Source organism: Castor canadensis, chromosome 16 (genome assembly GCF_047511655.1).
Source record: "Castor canadensis chromosome 16, mCasCan1.hap1v2, whole genome shotgun sequence".
NCBI classification, from domain to species: domain Eukaryota; kingdom Metazoa; phylum Chordata; class Mammalia; order Rodentia; family Castoridae; genus Castor; species Castor canadensis.
In genome coordinates, this window is record NC_133401.1 from 64304834 (window position 1) to 64321231 (window position 16398).

Below are 16398 nucleotides of genomic sequence, written 5' to 3' on the forward strand. Positions count from 1 at the left end.
CCTTCAGCTGATAAGATTGTGCCATGCAAATTTTTGTAAATGCATGGCAAGAAGCTAGAACTAAGATACTTGTTTAAGTGCAAAATTGTATTGTTGGATTCATGTTTCAGTGCTTTTGTGGTACATTTCCTTGGTAACAGCACTTCTAGCATAGAACAATCTGTACATGGTGAAGTTCTAAGCACTTTAACAAATTAATTCTTTAAACTGTAAAAGTAGATACGTTACAGATGAGGAAACTAGGTACAGAGATAAATGACTTGCTTAAAGGTCACCCAGCTAGAAAGTGATAAGAGCTGGGATTTGAACCTAGTTTGATCTTTTAACTGGAGATTGAGTTCTTTTTTGGATATTCTACTGAACTTAAATATTCATCCCAGATTATGGAAATATACACAGACTTGTATCTGTTCAATGAAAAAAGGGGGTTTTTTGTTTTTGTTTTTTGGCAGGACTGGGACAGGGCTTCACACTTGCAACATAGGAAAAATAACATTCTTGTCCACCATTTCCACCTGTTTTGTTATTTTTTCCAGTGTCAATAAGTAAAGTCTAGATACAGGAATATTTTCTAGCCTGTGATATAAAGTACTGTGACTTAATCAGTAGACCATTTGTCCCTTCCTAGAAAATCCTTTAGTCCATAGGATACCCTTCAAAACCAACCCTCAAACAAAATTATTCCATTAATATGAATAACTTTTGGAATAGATCTAAATTCTTAACATAGGTGAAAGTCTGAAAGAAAGCTATTAGAGGTATTGCATTTGTGCTCAGTGAACAAAGTACCTGTCTACCTAAGTTTGTTCATTTAGTACTTTTATATATATGCATAGGTGCTGCTGGGCATTGAACCCAGGGCCTCATGCATGTTAGGAAAGCTTTTTACCAATGAGCTACTCTTCAAGTAGTGTTGGGACTCAAGTAGCAGAATTCAGAGTTATGTTCAAAATTGTTTTGAGATGCTAAAAATTGAACCCAGTCCCTTGTGCACACTATGCAGGTGTTCTACCAAATGAGCTATATCCCCAGCCCAAAGATGTTTTGAGTCTCAATTTTCCCAAGGTTTTAGAAGATAGGAATGAAATTTGGGGAGCTAGATGATGTTTTCTATTGTATTTTTCAATACAAAGTCCCAGTGGAGTCTCAGTTCCACAGGGATTATGTGTGTACATAGAAAGCCCATTATTTAGAAACTTACCAGTGGTGAATGAAATTGTCCATAGGACAGGGTCCTCTGCCAGGATGGTACCTCTATTCACTTCCCATCTAGTTAGGAAGAAAATGAGCTGATAGCAGTTATCTTCCATTTTCTTAGTATATGACAGCAGAAATACTAGAAAGTAAATCTTGCTATTGAAAAGAGGCCTTTTTCTCTGTCCTTTGAACAAAGAAAAATATGCCATTCTTCCTTCAAAAACTCTCCCCACCATTGCTATAACTTAAGATAATATTATCAGTAATGTCTTGAGTTTTTAATGTTTCCTCTGTTCATAGAATGGGCTAAAAGATGAATGAGCTGTGACTGTCCCACACACAGTTCAACACTAGCTCCTTTGTCCTTGAAACTCAGAACCCTGGAAAGACTTGGACTCCTAGCTTCCTCTTTGGCATATGGAAGATTCAGACTTGGATGACAAACTTGCATGTGGAATGTCTTTGGGGAATTCTGCCATTTACTAAGAGTACTTGCCCACATGTTGCTTTTATTTGTCACTAACTTCTGTGTTGATAATGTTAGGGAACACCCTAATACACAGAGTGCCCCACTGAGAAAGCAGATAACCTTTTAGCTGATTAGGAAAAGGCTTTACCATGGTAAATAGTCCTAGTTACAAGTTAACACTTCTGGGGCTGGGGTTTATGTAGCTCAGTTGTAGACCATCTGTGTTAGCATGTGGTAGGTTCTGGGTTCAATCCCTACCTCCACATACATAATTATGAGGAAATTGATCCTGGAAGACTGATCCATAAAGTTTCACTGAGTTGGGATCTTGAGTAAAGGGGATCAGAGCCCTTTAGACCTTGAAGGAAGGGTTCTCTCTTTTTTTTTTGGTGGTGCTGGGGTTTGAACTCAGAGCCTCTAGGCAGGCACTCTACTGCTTGAGCCACTCCTCCAGCTCCCTCTCCTGTCTTATAATCTGCCAAAATGAAAACATAAGAGCACTTATGGCAGAGCTCTTAGAAGCAGAGAATTGGCTATGGCTGCTTCCTCTCTGAAGCCCAAAGGATAAAGTTGTCGTCCTCCCTTCTCCCTTTATAAACAAGATCTTTTGCCAAGAATACCACAGCCCACCAGCTGAGCTGGACTAGCAGAACTGAAGAAGAGAATGTCAAATGCAGATAGGCTTGCATCTCTGCCTGGTCCTATATAAAATCATTTTAGAAACAGTTGGAAATTTTATGGCTTGGGGTTGGTTCTTATACAAAGAAAACAAGGAATAGGGAGCTGCTCAACTATTGCCTCATTCCAAATCTAAGATTTTTCTGTTCCATAGAAAAAGATGCTTTTGTTCGGTCCGATAACCACACTAGGCAGTGAGAGGGAGCACTTCAGGAACTTCAGCTGGTCACCAGTTTTAACTACAGGCTAGAAGTACCACCTTCAAAGAAAAGCTGACTTGGTAACGTTGCTGTGCTTCAGTGGGCTGTAGTTCTGAGACTTCCCACCTGAGCATGTAAATCCATGGTTTCCGGCGAAGACTCGCTTGAACAGCAGCTGGAAGGTTGACATTAGAGCGAGGACAATCCCAGGGATGTGCAGGAAGGGTCTTCTGTAAGCCAGCAAGATGAGCAAGGGCGGCACTGAGGCCTGATGGTGGCTGGTGTAGCCCAGCCTGGCCTGGAACTCAAGATCCAGCCTCACATCTGGAGTGCTGAGATTATGGACATGCACCACCATGCCCAGCTATATAGGGCTGGATCTTTTGCACAGAACAGCTTGATAATAGGCTACAATCAGCATCAGGGATCAGGTTATTTAAGCAGCAACACACAAACACCAAAGAAAAATTAGGAACTGCTTTCCAGACAGCCTCTGTCTGCATGCATAGGTGTGGGAAGGAGGCCTAAAAGACAGAATATGACCTTCGGGGTCCTTCTGAGTCTTCATGAGATACTTTTAAAGTAGTAGTTCTGTATTTTGTTATAAAAGTAGAAAATAGTTATGAAACAACTTGGTAAATACGAAGTAGTAAAAGGAAACATGAGTTGTAGTTTTACTCCTTGTGATGTTGAAAACAGGTTTAAGGGGAAGTGGGACTGCAGTCAGCTGTACCCTAGAATTCACAGGTTGATGAGGAATCTGGTTTAACAGAACAAAATGGGACAGGCCATGCCCACAATGCAGGACAGGAGCATGCCGTACTTATCTGAGGTATCAGGATTCTAAGACACCTAGTGGAGGTGGGGTCTGCAAATGACCACATGAGCTTTCGCAAGATTTGCCACCTACTAACCCTTTTTCCCTGTAGGTTTTGCCACTGTCTCCTCTCCAGAGCCGCCTGGTATTTGGTTGGGGATGCATTGTTCATTGCACTATTTTGTCAGTCAGCCACATTTTCCTAGTATCTAACAGATGCAAAGTTACATGTAGGCCCTGCTCCACCCTCTTGCAGCCCTGGGAATGGAGGTTGGTTGAGGGGGGTGGTTGTGGGCACTTGTTTTTCTTTTGTGTAAATCTGGAAAGGTTTTCATATCTTCCCAGCATGGCCTCAGAAGAAACCAGGGCAGGAATGAAGCAAGGTACATTCACAGACATTAGTTTTCCACTGACTCCTTCAGTAACAATTAGACTCCCTACTTTGCAGATGCCTGCACTAAGCTAAAGTAGCTCAACAGAAAGGAAGTATCTGCTGGCTCACACTTACTGTGGACAAGTCAACGTTCCTGTGAGAAAATGGTCAAAGAAAAAGGAAAATGCAGGCTGAAGAGGATAATTTTGATGCCAACTTTAAAAAGTTGCAAACAAACTAGCAAAGCAAGTGCTTTAGCCACCAGGCCCATACAGCTCAACAAGGACCTCTTTGCTGCTCATCCAACACTGGTTGGAAGGCCATACATATTCAGTGATATTTTTTGGTTAATTAGCCTCCTAGGTTGGGAAAGCAAATGGGGCCAGCTTGGTTATGTTCTAAAGAGGCATCGCTGCCTGTCAACACTGTGAAGGAAAAAACCGGTTCACATACCCAGGTCTATATAAAGATAAGCTCAAATCTAATGGTAACTCAGCCTCATTTTTCTTTTAGTCTTTGGTTTCTGTGGGACTCTGTGTCCAGATTTTGGAGACAGAGGCTAGCAAACTATTTGCCTGAGCTGGCCTTGAACCATCATCCTGATCTGTTTCCCTAGTAGCTAGGATTATAGACATAACCACCAGCACCTTTCTTCCAGCAGTTTTTAGAGCTAAAGAAACAGGCAACCTTTAGGCTAATAGAAATCTGATTTCACGTGGACAGTACACATTTTACCTCAGACTAAAGAGCATCAGAGGATGGGCAGTGATTCTGCCCAGTATTCACATAAGTCCTGATTCATAAGTTCCTGGGGACGTTCAGAGGGAATCCTTGTCTCTGGTAAGGTAGAAGGTGGATCGGGTGGACCAACGACTAAGTGATATTTCAGAAAAGATTTTTCCGGTGTAACTCAGTATTGGGTACATCACTGTTAACAGAGCACCTGAAGTGATAAAACTTGCTCCTCACAAGCCTAAGATGTGTCTTTAACAGAAAAGACCACCTCCTAGTCACGACTTGAAAGGTATACTTCACTATGTCCCTTCATATGATCTCACCTGTTCTCACCCCAAATCTTGGGCAGATCTGCTTCATACATGAAGCCAGAATTTTGCAGCTCAGATGTGTGAACATTTTCAATGCTGATGGTGACCATTTTACCTACACCACGAGCAATGCTGCAACAAAAATTTACATTTCTTTGCTGCTTCCTTTTCAGAAGTTCTTGAGAATAAAATCTGTAATACTGGTTAATTTTGGAGGTGAAACAGCCACAGTTGTAAAAGTAATATGACAAGAAAAACAGGCAGTTTAAGCTGAAGAAACAACGGAGACAAAACCATTACAAAATTTAATTAGAAAACTTAATGTGGATTAACTACAGAAGTCTCCAAAAAATTAAACTCAAGGATAGGGCTGGGGGTGTAGCTCAGCGGTAGCAGGCCCTGCGTTTGAACCCTAGCACTGCAATATAAATAAGGGAGATTAGAGGAGAATCATTCCACAACTTACACTTCATACAAGGGCTGGAGGTATAGTTCAAGTGGTAGAGTGTCTGCCTAGAAAGTGCAAGGCCCTGAGTTCAGCAAGAAAAAACTTCATAAAATAGAAAAGCTGTTTTATTGGTGCTAATATACAGAAAATAAAACCCATGAGAAACTTAACAATGCATTTTTAAAGTGAACAATCATACTGATGCTTTTACATTTTATAATTTGAGTTTTTAGGCCTCATATTTGCACAAATAATCAGAATGGCAAAAAGCTAGGCTGCATTTGAAGAGAGGATGAAACTACGGCTCACTGAGCACTGTTTGGCCCCCTAACATTTACGATTTTAATTCTTGCCATAGATCTCTGTGGTAGGTGCTTTAACGATCTCCATTTTCCAGGCAAGGCTTAGTGAAAGAGAAGTAGCTTGTCGAAGATTACATATCACAGATCCTGCCACCACTTGGGGTCTATCCTACCAGTCAGTAAGGAGAACAGAGCTAGAAGCTTGGCCCATACAAGGTGTGCTGCTTAGCTTTCCTCTAAACCCCTGAGCAAGAGTGTTATCCCACCTACCTGCCCCAGACACCATACTTCCCCAGCTCTACTTCTCACTTCTGGTTGTTCTTATCCATATTCACCAGTAGATTATGCTAAGGCAGAGGCTTCTGTCTCATTGGCCACAATTGCCAGTGCCAAGCACAGTGCCTGCCAATGAGGACCCATGCTGCCCATAATGAAGCCCCTCCTACTATCTACATCTGGAGGTACAGACTTTATGGTGGGGCTAAATAAAAGAAACGGAGGCAGTTTGGAACAGATACATTAACTAAAAGGGGGACTAGTAATACCAAAATCTCAGAGCAATGCAGGATTGCGCTACAATTTTTTTTTTTTTTTAACAATACTAGGGTTTGAACTCAGGGCCTTCACCTCAAGCCACTCAACCAGCCCTATTTTTGTGATGGGTTTTTTCGAGATAGGGTCTCATGAAGTATTTGCCCTGGCTGGCTTCAAAATGCGATCCTCCTGATGTCTGCCTCCTAGTAGCTAGGATTACAGGTGTGAGCCACCGAGGCCCAGCAAAGTATTTCTTGAGAGGCTTATGTGCAAGGCAGTTCATGTCTAAAGACCAAAGCTCAGATGCCCTCCCGAAACAAAAAGACTGTGGGCTTTACTCAGCAGCCTGGGAGACACAGGGAAATGAATCTCCTACAAATGAATTTCACTTATTTTTTTATTGTCTGCGGTCTTGGGGATAGAACCCAGGGCCCTGAGCATGCCAGGCAAAGTGCTCTACCACTGAGCCACATCCCCAGCCCTCAATGAATTTATTAAAAGGCCAAATGCTTTTTTGGAGGCTGTCTCTTCCCATGAGCTAGCTCACGGGTTACCTTAGGCCTATGATATGATTCTCATTTCCTACAAAAAGATAAGTATGTGTGGCAGTGGTGTACATTCCAGGTAGAAATAAGGAAATAAAGGAATCTAATTTGCCTCAATAGGAAAAAAAGGCCAAAGAACAGAATCACACTTCAAGGTACATTGTTGAAAAATCCAAACAATTACATCAACATAAAAAAAAAGACATTTTAAACAAAAGTTTGGCTTCTACAATGCTGATGAAATCATCTTAGAGTATGCAAAATATAAATACATAAATATCCATGCATACTTTCACAGTGACAGCTACTGGAAGAATGAAGACTTTTTAAAGCCCATGTAGACAGATTCCTCTTCATTCCACCTGTTTCTATGTTGGTAATATCAGGAATCTTAAAAAGCTGCTGTGGTCAGTCACACTCATTCCAGCCTCCTTTCTATGCCTGTCACCAGGGATGGAAATGTTCTGCCTTAGCTTTGATGCTGGGGAAACAAGAAAAGATTATGTAGTCATGAAGCCTAGTGGATCAAATTCATCTTCATAAGTTAAAATGTATCAGTGATACAATATTACATACTATCCAGAAAGTAAGTATACTCAGAAATTATTAATATTTACTACACACAGAAAATTCAGCAAAACATTGACCATACCATCCATTTGAAAGCCAGAACCTAATTTTCCTGTCTTGACACCTGCAATCTATAAATGTTCACAATTTACAATGGTAACAGAAACAAAGCAATAACAATAACCACAGCATGGTACTGGCACAAAAACAGACATGAAGACCACTGCAACAGAATAGAGGACCCAGATATGAAGCCACACAACTATAACCAACTTGTCTTTGACAAAGGAGCTAAAAATAAACGATGGAGAAAAAGCAGCCTCTTCAACAAAAACTGCTGGGAAAACTGGTTAGCAGTCTGCAAAAAACTGAAACTAAATCCATGTATATCACCCTATACCAACATTAACTCAAAATGGATCAAGGATCTTAATATCAGACCACAAACTCTAAAGTTGGCACAGGAAAGAGTAGGAAATACTCTGGAATTAATAGGTATAGGCAAGAACTTTGTCAGTGGAACCCCAGCAGCACAGCAACTAACAGCATAGATAAATGGGACTTCATAAAACTAAAAAGCTTCTGCTCAACAAAAGAAATGGTCTCTAAACTAAAGAGATCACCCAGAGTGGGAGAAAATATTTGCCAGCTATACATCAGACAAAGGACTGATAACCAGAATATATAGGGAACTTAAAAAACTAAATTCTCCCAAAATTAATGAACCAATAAAGAAATGGCCAAGTGAACTTTCTCAAAAGAAAAAATTCAAATTGCAAAAAAGCACATGAAAAAATGCTCACCATCTCTAGCAATAAGGAAATGCAAATTAAAACCACATTAAGATTCCACCTCACCCCCGTTAGAATAACCATCATTAGCAACACCACTAACAGGTGTTGGCGAGGATGTGGGGAAAAAGGAACCCTCTTACTACACTGCTGGTGGGAATGTAAATTAGTACAACCACTCTGGAAAAAAATTTGGAGGCTACTTAAAAAGCTGAACATGGATCTACCATATGATCCAGCAATACCACTCTTGGGGATATACCCAAAAGACTGTGACACAGGTTACTCCAGAGGCACCTGCACACCCATGTTTATTGCGGCACTATTCACAATAGCCAAGTTATGGAAACAGCCAAGATGCCCCACCACTGACGAATGGATTAAGAAAATGTGGTATCTATACACAATGGAATTTTATGCAGCCATGAAGAACGAAATGTTATCATTCACAGGTAAATGGATGGAACTGGAGAACATTATTCTGAGTGATGTTGGCCTGGCCCAAAAGACCAAAAATCATATGTTCTCCCTGATATGCAGACATTAGATCAAGGGCAAACACAAGGGGACTGGACTTTGATCACATGATAAAGCAAGAGCACACAAGGGAGGTATGAGGATAGGTAAGACACCTACAAAACTAGATAGAATTTGTTGCCCTCAACGCAGAGAAACTAAAGCAGATACTTTAAAGCAACTGAGGCCAATAGGAGAAGGGGACCAGGAACTAGAGAAAAGGTTAGATCAAGAAGAATTAACCTAGAAGGTAACACACATGCACAGGAAATCAATGCGAGTCAACTCTCTGTATAGCTATCCTTATCTCAACTAGTAAAAAACCTCGGTCCTTCCTATTATTGCTTATACTCTCTCTACAACAAAATTAGAGATAAAGGCAAAATAGTTTCTGCCAGGTAGCAAGCGGTAAGGGAGGGGGCGGGGGGAAGGGGGGAGAAATGACCCAAACATTGTATGCACATATGAATAAAATAAAAATTAAAAAAATAGTAACAGAAATACTTAAAATGCAACTTTTCCTGTCATGCTCTGCAGTGAAGGGATCTAAAAGAAGAATCCCACAAATACTTATTGTTCTAAATTAAACACATATTCAGGTAGTAATTCACAACATTTCACATTGAGTCAGGGTATTTATTCGAAGGTTATATATTTCTGGAGTTCACACTATTAGAAACTGTAAAAGCATGTCTTCAAATTGTGATGAATTGAAGCAGATATATTCTCTCTGGGTACTCTCTAGCACCTCTGGTAAATTTAAACTTGGCTCTGGACAACTTTTAAGCAGGGTGTGAAGAAATCACTTTGGCTGTCACCTCATATTTGAATGGATTTCCTTAACATTTAGCAGTGTGAGTGAATCAATCTAGTCTTTTTAGTAATCAGAGATTTCAAGGTATGACCTATTTCCTAGCAAAGCTAAAAGTCGTCAGCAAAAGCAAACTATGAGAAATCTTTTTCCTTTCAGGAGTATATACTATCACCTAAAGAAACTATCTTCAGTCCAAAGGGGAAAGATCTCTAAGCCATCTCTCAAATTTCCAACAGGAGAAACACAGATGACCAGAGCATAACAGCTGCCACTGGTTTGGGATGCTGCAAATACAGTCCCACAAGGTGTTGGCAGGTGATCCACCCATCCTGAGCATCAGATAAGACTGGTCCCTGGAGTCTGACACAGCTTTTCTAGAAAGCTTTACTAGCTTCTATTTCTAGTAAAGCAAAACAAAAAGATACGTAGCTCAATTGAACATTTATCCTGAGATGTAAGACCTCCTCTAATTTAATGCGTCTGAAAGCTTGAATTTTTTTTTTTCTTTTGACAGTACTAGGGTTTGAACTCAGGGCCTTGCCTTTTTGAGGCAGGCACTCTACTGCTTGAGCCACACCTCCAGTCCTTTTTGCTCTGGTTATTTTTGAGAGAGGATCTTACTTTTTGCCCAGGTAGCCTAGGACATGTTCCTCATGTTATACTTCCTGCCATGGCTGGGATGACAGATGCATGCCACCATGCCCACTTATTGGTTGAGATGGGAGTCTCCCTAACTTTTTGCTCAGCCTGGCCTCGAACTGTGATCCTCCTATCTCAGCCTCTGTGGTACTTAGGATTATAGGCAGGAGCCACCGACACCAGGCTGAATTTTTTTTTTCTAAATACTCACCCATACTTACCACTTTACAACATACCTGCTTTCACCAAGGTATGACTCAAAGCTTGCCAACACTGGGCATAACGCATGGAAGAAGACCTTTTTTCTTTTTTTTTTGGCAGTGCTGGAGTTTGAACTCATGGCCTCAAGCTTGCTAGTCAGGCGCTCTGCCATTTGAGCAACTCCACCAACCCTTTTTTGGGTTGGGTATTTTCAAGATAGCGTTTCACAAAGTATTTGCCCAGGCTGCTTCAAACCACGATCCTCCTGATCTCTGACTCCCAAGTAGCTAGGATTACAGGCATGAGCCACCAGCACCTGGCAAAGAGAACCTCTTGAAATGCAGGCTCACTTGTTTTTGTAACTTTCACATTTCAGGCTGGTAGAGTGGCTCAAGTGGTAGATCATCTGCTTAGCAAGCATGAAGCCATGAATTCTACTCCCAATATCAAAACCCCACCCCCACAAAAAATACTTAAAAAATAACTTTTACGTTTCATCTGTTGTCACTTCTCACACTGCCATTTTTCAACCTGGGATAAAGTGTCATCAGGAAAAATGTACTAAATAATGAGGTTGATACTTCTTTCTTTGAGCCAAGAATGAGAGTTTTCTAGTCAATCACTTCTTTCTCTTTGATTAAGACGTCACTTAGGAAATATTAACTCTGACAGTCATGGCAATGACACTTCCTGAGTCAGCTGCTGCTATGTTAATTATTGCCCATTAATGGGTAAGCTGGGCACCACAGAAAACACAGGCTGCAAGCAGGTGCCTCAGGGTGGGGTCTGGTAATCAAAATTGTTTGTTCAGTGCTGGGGATGTGACTTAGCAATAGAGTGCTTGTTTAGCATGTACAAAGTCCTGGGTTTGATCCCCAGTACCACAAAAAAAAAATTGTAAGATTGCTAAATATATTTGTGTTTGAATCCCCTTTTTTCAAAAGAAAAATCATACACTGCAACTGTTCAACAAATCCCACCAAGGCAATGCTCATTTCTCTTCAGATTAAAAAAAAAAAAAAGTTGGACAAACCACACAAAGATGTACTTGCCCCAAAGATGCAGAATAGCCACAAAATATTTTTAATACCTTACTTTAGAGAGCTCACTAAGTCATTACTGTCTGGTTTTGAGATACCAAAAATGCCAGGTGATTCATTTCTACTTGCTAGCTAGATTTAAAGCCCGACTAAACTCTAATTTTAGAGCTGAGGATCAATTCTGGGCAGCTCAACAACAGACATTTCAGGTGTGGTTTGACATCAGGGCTGCTCTGTCTCTGGGCTGGCAATGTTACCTGATGTTTGCCAGCTTCTTTCTATTATATGAGAAAACTGCAGGCAAAGGATAAAAGTGCTGTGAAGACCCTGTGCCTCCCTTACCAGTGGGTTCTCAATGGAGAGGATAACCCTCAGTACAACACCAATCAGTCAAGACACAGAAGATTTGTTCTCAGGATGGACTTGTTTTGTTGGTGATGGTGGGGACCCAAAGTGGGATCTTGTGAATGCTAGGAAAGCTCTCCACCACTAGAAGAGTTTTAACTGACAAAACTCAATGCACCCTTTAAATATCTCAATTTCAGGAGCAACTGAATTTCATTTTCAGTGTCATCAGTAGTCTGCAATTAAACTTGGTTACTAAGAAAATATTAGTTCTATTTGAAGAAGTTGTAACACATGCAATCCAAAAAAAGCAAAAGGATTATGACCTTCCTGCAGCTAACTGCTAATGATTAGTGTGATGGCAGCACTACTCTCAGCAATGCTAACTTCACGACAGGATTTTTCTCTGGAGGTTCACACTAGGCAATGACAGTGACAAGAAAAACATTCCAAGCACGGACTCTGTACATTTGCAAGGTGCACGATCCCTTTGTCATGTTTAACAGTTCACACAGATTCTTCCCAACATGCACATAGTTCTTCACACTGGTCTAACGGTAATGTCTGGAACATACCAAACCTCTTTAGTCTCTTCCCAGGATCTGCAGCCCAAGTTATAAAGTGTTCTAACATCTAACAACCTAGCATGACTGGGAAGAAGACAGCTCCTTTCCAGAAAACATATATGACAGAGAGCTATAATGGAGAAATGATAAAAGAAAAACACATCTGTGGGAGAGCACAAAACCTCTTAGGAACAAAAAGCAAGGACGGACTGCCACAAGCACTTAGGAGATGAAGGCTGGTCTCCATTCCCTGCCTACTTCTGCCGCAGGGGTACAACTCTGGCAGCTAACTCCTTCCTGGCTGAGCTCCAAGAACTTTACCATGCTGGGACACCCAAGAAAGAATGCCCAAGAGATTTTTTAAACTACTACATAAGGGGATCCAAAAAGCCACAAACTCCCAATTTACATGGTTTAATAGCTAAAAACATAGCTCCCTATTAGTAGCTGACTTTAAAAACAAAACATGCTGGGTGGCAGTGGCTCACACCTATAATCCTAGCTACTTGGGAGGCTGCAAGGGGAGGATCACAGTTCAAGACCACCCCACCCTGGGCAAATAGTTCACAAGACCCTATCTCTTAAAGAACCAGAGCAAAAGGAACTGGAGGTGTGGCTCAAGCTGCAGAGCACCTGCTTTGCAAGCATGAAGCCCTGAGTTCACAAAAAGAAAGCCTTTTTTTCCTTTTTCTTTTCTTTTTTAAAGAAAAAACATTTGAAATCAAGTTCGGGACTTAACTGCTTTCTAGGCAGCTAAGGATTGATTATTTCTTAAACTAATCAAAGGGGGAACTCTTTAAGTGCCCTGCCTCCCAAAAGCCCAAATGGGGTGAAACAAGGGCCTACCTATGTTTCTGAGGGTAGAATTAAAAAGTTCTTTATTGTTTTGGTCAATTGTGAATATTCTGAGTACCTTCTGAGGGGTATGCCTATACTAGGTTTTGCAGTTATAAGGACTAAACCATTAGGCACCATCAAGGTCACAGTCTGCTCTAAAAGAGGCTGGGGTAAATAAATGCCAAAGGAACTTTAGCAGACAAGGAAATAATCCTGCTGCCTGAGACCAGGACAAATGTGAAAAACACATGTCTAGGGGTGATTCTGGAAAGTAGCTGGAATACCCAGCCTCACCCTCTAGGGTTCTTCCTGTCACTCTCCATGGCCCTAGCTCTATGGTCCAGATTCCAACTCTAGGCAAGAGCTCAGAGCGTATTAAGTCCACCATCCCAGATCAGACGAAGCCCTAAAGACTGGAGAGCAGCTATATTGGGACACTACTCCTGTGAAGCACTTTATCATCAAGTCAGAAGCCAAACAAGTCTGTTCTGGCCTTCCCCTGCTGGGTCAGAAATCAGGTTCTTTGTTACCAACAAGCTGTTTTGGGGGGTTTTTGGGGTTTTTTTTTTTTTTGGTAGTACTGGAGTTAGAACTCAGGGTTTTGCACTTGCTAGACAGGTCTACTACTATTTGAGCCTCATCTCTAGCCCTCAAAAAGACTTTTTAGCAAATAGGTAACTTTCTTTTTCTTTATAATCAAGCAAAAGAAACAAAATGGAGTGCCCTGGGACTGGTGATGTAGCTCAGAAATAGAGCACTTGCCTAGCATGAACAAGGCCCTGTGTTCAATTCCTAGCACCACAAGAAAAAACAGTGTTCCTAGACAAAATAAAAAGACTGACTTTATGTGTTACTTCACCAACTTATCATACTCCAACAATTTCTCATACCAAGTATGCTCTAGTTATGAAAAAGTTTACACCAGTTGTGGGGAAATAAAAATGAAAGGGCTTAGATCTGTGGAACAGTAAACAAGAGCATTCAAAAACCAATTTAATAATACAAGTCATCAAAGCAGGGACCAGGAACTCTGTACCATCTCATCAAACACACTATCCTGTTTACCTTTTTCATTAATTCACTTCTGGTTGTAAACTGTGGCAGGTCTTCCACTTCTATCCCATCAGCCATTTCCATCACCTTGTCTAGAAGGTCTTTATTGTAACTGCACAACAAAAAGAAGTAAGAACCTGGGAAGAATTACTAGGTACTGTGAATTAAAAAGAAATTGCAATTTACTGGACTGCAAACTCAACTTACAGAGGGCAGAATACTTTTTTAAAGAGATGAAGTCTAAACAGAAAAATGAAAACTGTTGACACTATTCTAAGAAGAATGATAGAGGGGGTGAATTATGTCACAATGTACCCCCAGTACAACAAAAATATGATAATAATAAAGAAAAGAGAGAGAGAGAGAGAGAGAGAGAGAGAGAGAGAGAGAGAGAGAGATGAGGTCTAGTTCTGTTGCCCAGAACTCCTGGGATCAAGCAATCCTGCCTCCTCCCCAGTAGTTGGGACTACAGGCACATGCCACAGTATGGGTTTCTTTAAAGGACTGATTTAATGCTGTAGGGAAGACCTGTATTTGTTCAGCACAAGGTTAGGACATAATTCTTCCTGCTTGTGGGTACAGCAGTGGGCTTCAGGAATGCCAATAGAGCAGATGTTTCAAGATTTACAAAAACAGAGGCACCATACATCTGGCAGGACATATTCCTGAATACAGTATGAGGGCCACGAATACGGATTACTTTAAAAATACGTAGAATGTTGGTTTGATGAAAATAGTATCATTTGCTCAATTCTCTACTCAAACCCTGGGTTCTGTTATCCAGGATTTCCCAGGGACACCTAGAAGCAGAAAGGGATAGGTGTCTAGCTAGGATGGGTGCACCTGGCATAGCTTTCTCATGTCCTAATATCCTATTATCAGATATTAGGATATCTGATAAATATCCTAATCAGAAACAAAACCAAGTGGCTTTGGAGCTGGGGGTGTAGCTGAGTAGTAATGCATAAGTTTAGAATATGCAAGGCCCTGAGTTTCATTTCCAGCACCAAAAGCAAAAACAAAAGACCTGGTTTAAGCTGGAAGGGCCATGTGCCCTCTTGGGTGCAATAGCCAGGATGCTGTGGGCTTTGGGGCCTTGACAAGAAGGCATGTTACTTTCCTAAGAGTGAAGCCAGAGTGGTGACGCTGGCTCCTGCTCTGAACCAGGCAGGTGAAGACCAGGGAGAAAAAGCAAAGGGTGACAGATTGCAGTCCGCAAAAAGCTGCACTGGCCCTAGGTATGTAATTTCCTCTCCCTCAGCTTCTTCATTTAATGGGGGGAGGGAGGGTTACGAAACAGGCGCCTCAGTTTCTGTCTCTGTACTTCTGCCACGTGGGTGAAGGAGCTAATGGACTTCAAATGCACTCTGCAAAGGCGACGGCTTGCCTATTAATAGTAACACAAATGACAATCTCAATTTCAATACGCAACTTTGCAGCCCACCAGGACTTGCTTCCTTCACTGTCTAATGATTGTAGTCATCACAACCACCCATTTACCCAATGAGGAAACAGTTCAGAGAAGTTAAGCATTTTTCCACGGGGTTGCCAAGGTGGGGGACAAGCCAATGCGGTCCGAGGTTGGGGGCGGGTTCAGTCTGGGGCCGGGATTCCGGTCAGGGTGACCCCTGGGAGAGGGCGGAGGGCCGGCAGGCAGGGACAGGGTAAGCCGGCCGCCAGAGGTCCGCACCTGCAGCCCAGGAAGAGGTGGTTGGCCCAGACCATGGAGAGAGACAGGAGCTGATCCAGGCGGCCGCCGCCGTCGGGCGGGTCGCGGTAGTCGGGTAGATGGCGCAGAATGAATTCCATACGGGCCTTCCATTGCTTCTCGCTCTCGGAGTAGGAGCGGAACTGCTCGGCGAAGTCGGCCGCCTGCCGCACCCCGGAGACCAGCTCCTCCACTGCAGCGGCTGTCTCACCACCTACCATGGCTCCCGCCGCCTTCCCGACGTGCACCGCGCCACTGCGGGGCGGCTAGAGGGACCCCACTGGAGAGCGACTGCTCGGGAGGACCGACGTAGAGCGCCCTCTCCTGGCACGGAGGCCTAAGTGGGCTCAGCTCGCCCCTCGGACCTCCGCAGCCGGCCGCGCCTGGCGTGGGTCTAACCAAGGGCTGCAAGCGCGGTTCAGAGTCAACGCTGCGGTGAACACTGGGGAAACTGAGACCCACAAGCACAGAATCGGGGAGCTCCCACCCAGTCTGCAGCTGAACACGAGCTAGAGCTATGCTGGGTTCCTTTTCTCCCTGGGGGTTCCCCAGGCAACGCCCTATCGTGAGCGCATCAGAGGCCTGGGCTGCAGAGGGATGTCCCCACTTCTGGGAACCCGTACGGGTAGCTGCCTGGAGGGTCTCGACACCCGCCCAGGTGGGGACCTGCCACCTGCAGTGAGTCCATCCAATGAGTTACCTGCCAGGC

At 42.6% G+C, this 16398-nt stretch overlaps 1 protein-coding gene across 1 annotated transcript; it reads right to left on the reverse strand.

Moving 5' to 3' along the window:
• Positions 1 to 5335: 5335 nt before the first annotated feature.
• Positions 5336 to 15954, reverse strand: Cdkn2aipnl (CDKN2A interacting protein N-terminal like). Its single transcript, XM_020168412.2, has 3 exons — positions 15672 to 15954; positions 13994 to 14093; positions 5336 to 7090 (listed from the first exon to the last, which is right to left on the reverse strand). Exons 1-3 carry the CDS (start codon positions 15908 to 15910, stop codon positions 7079 to 7081), a joined length of 351 nt encoding a protein of 116 aa, XP_020024001.1. The 5' UTR covers positions 15911 to 15954; the 3' UTR covers positions 5336 to 7078.
• Positions 15955 to 16398: the final 444 nt, after the last annotated feature.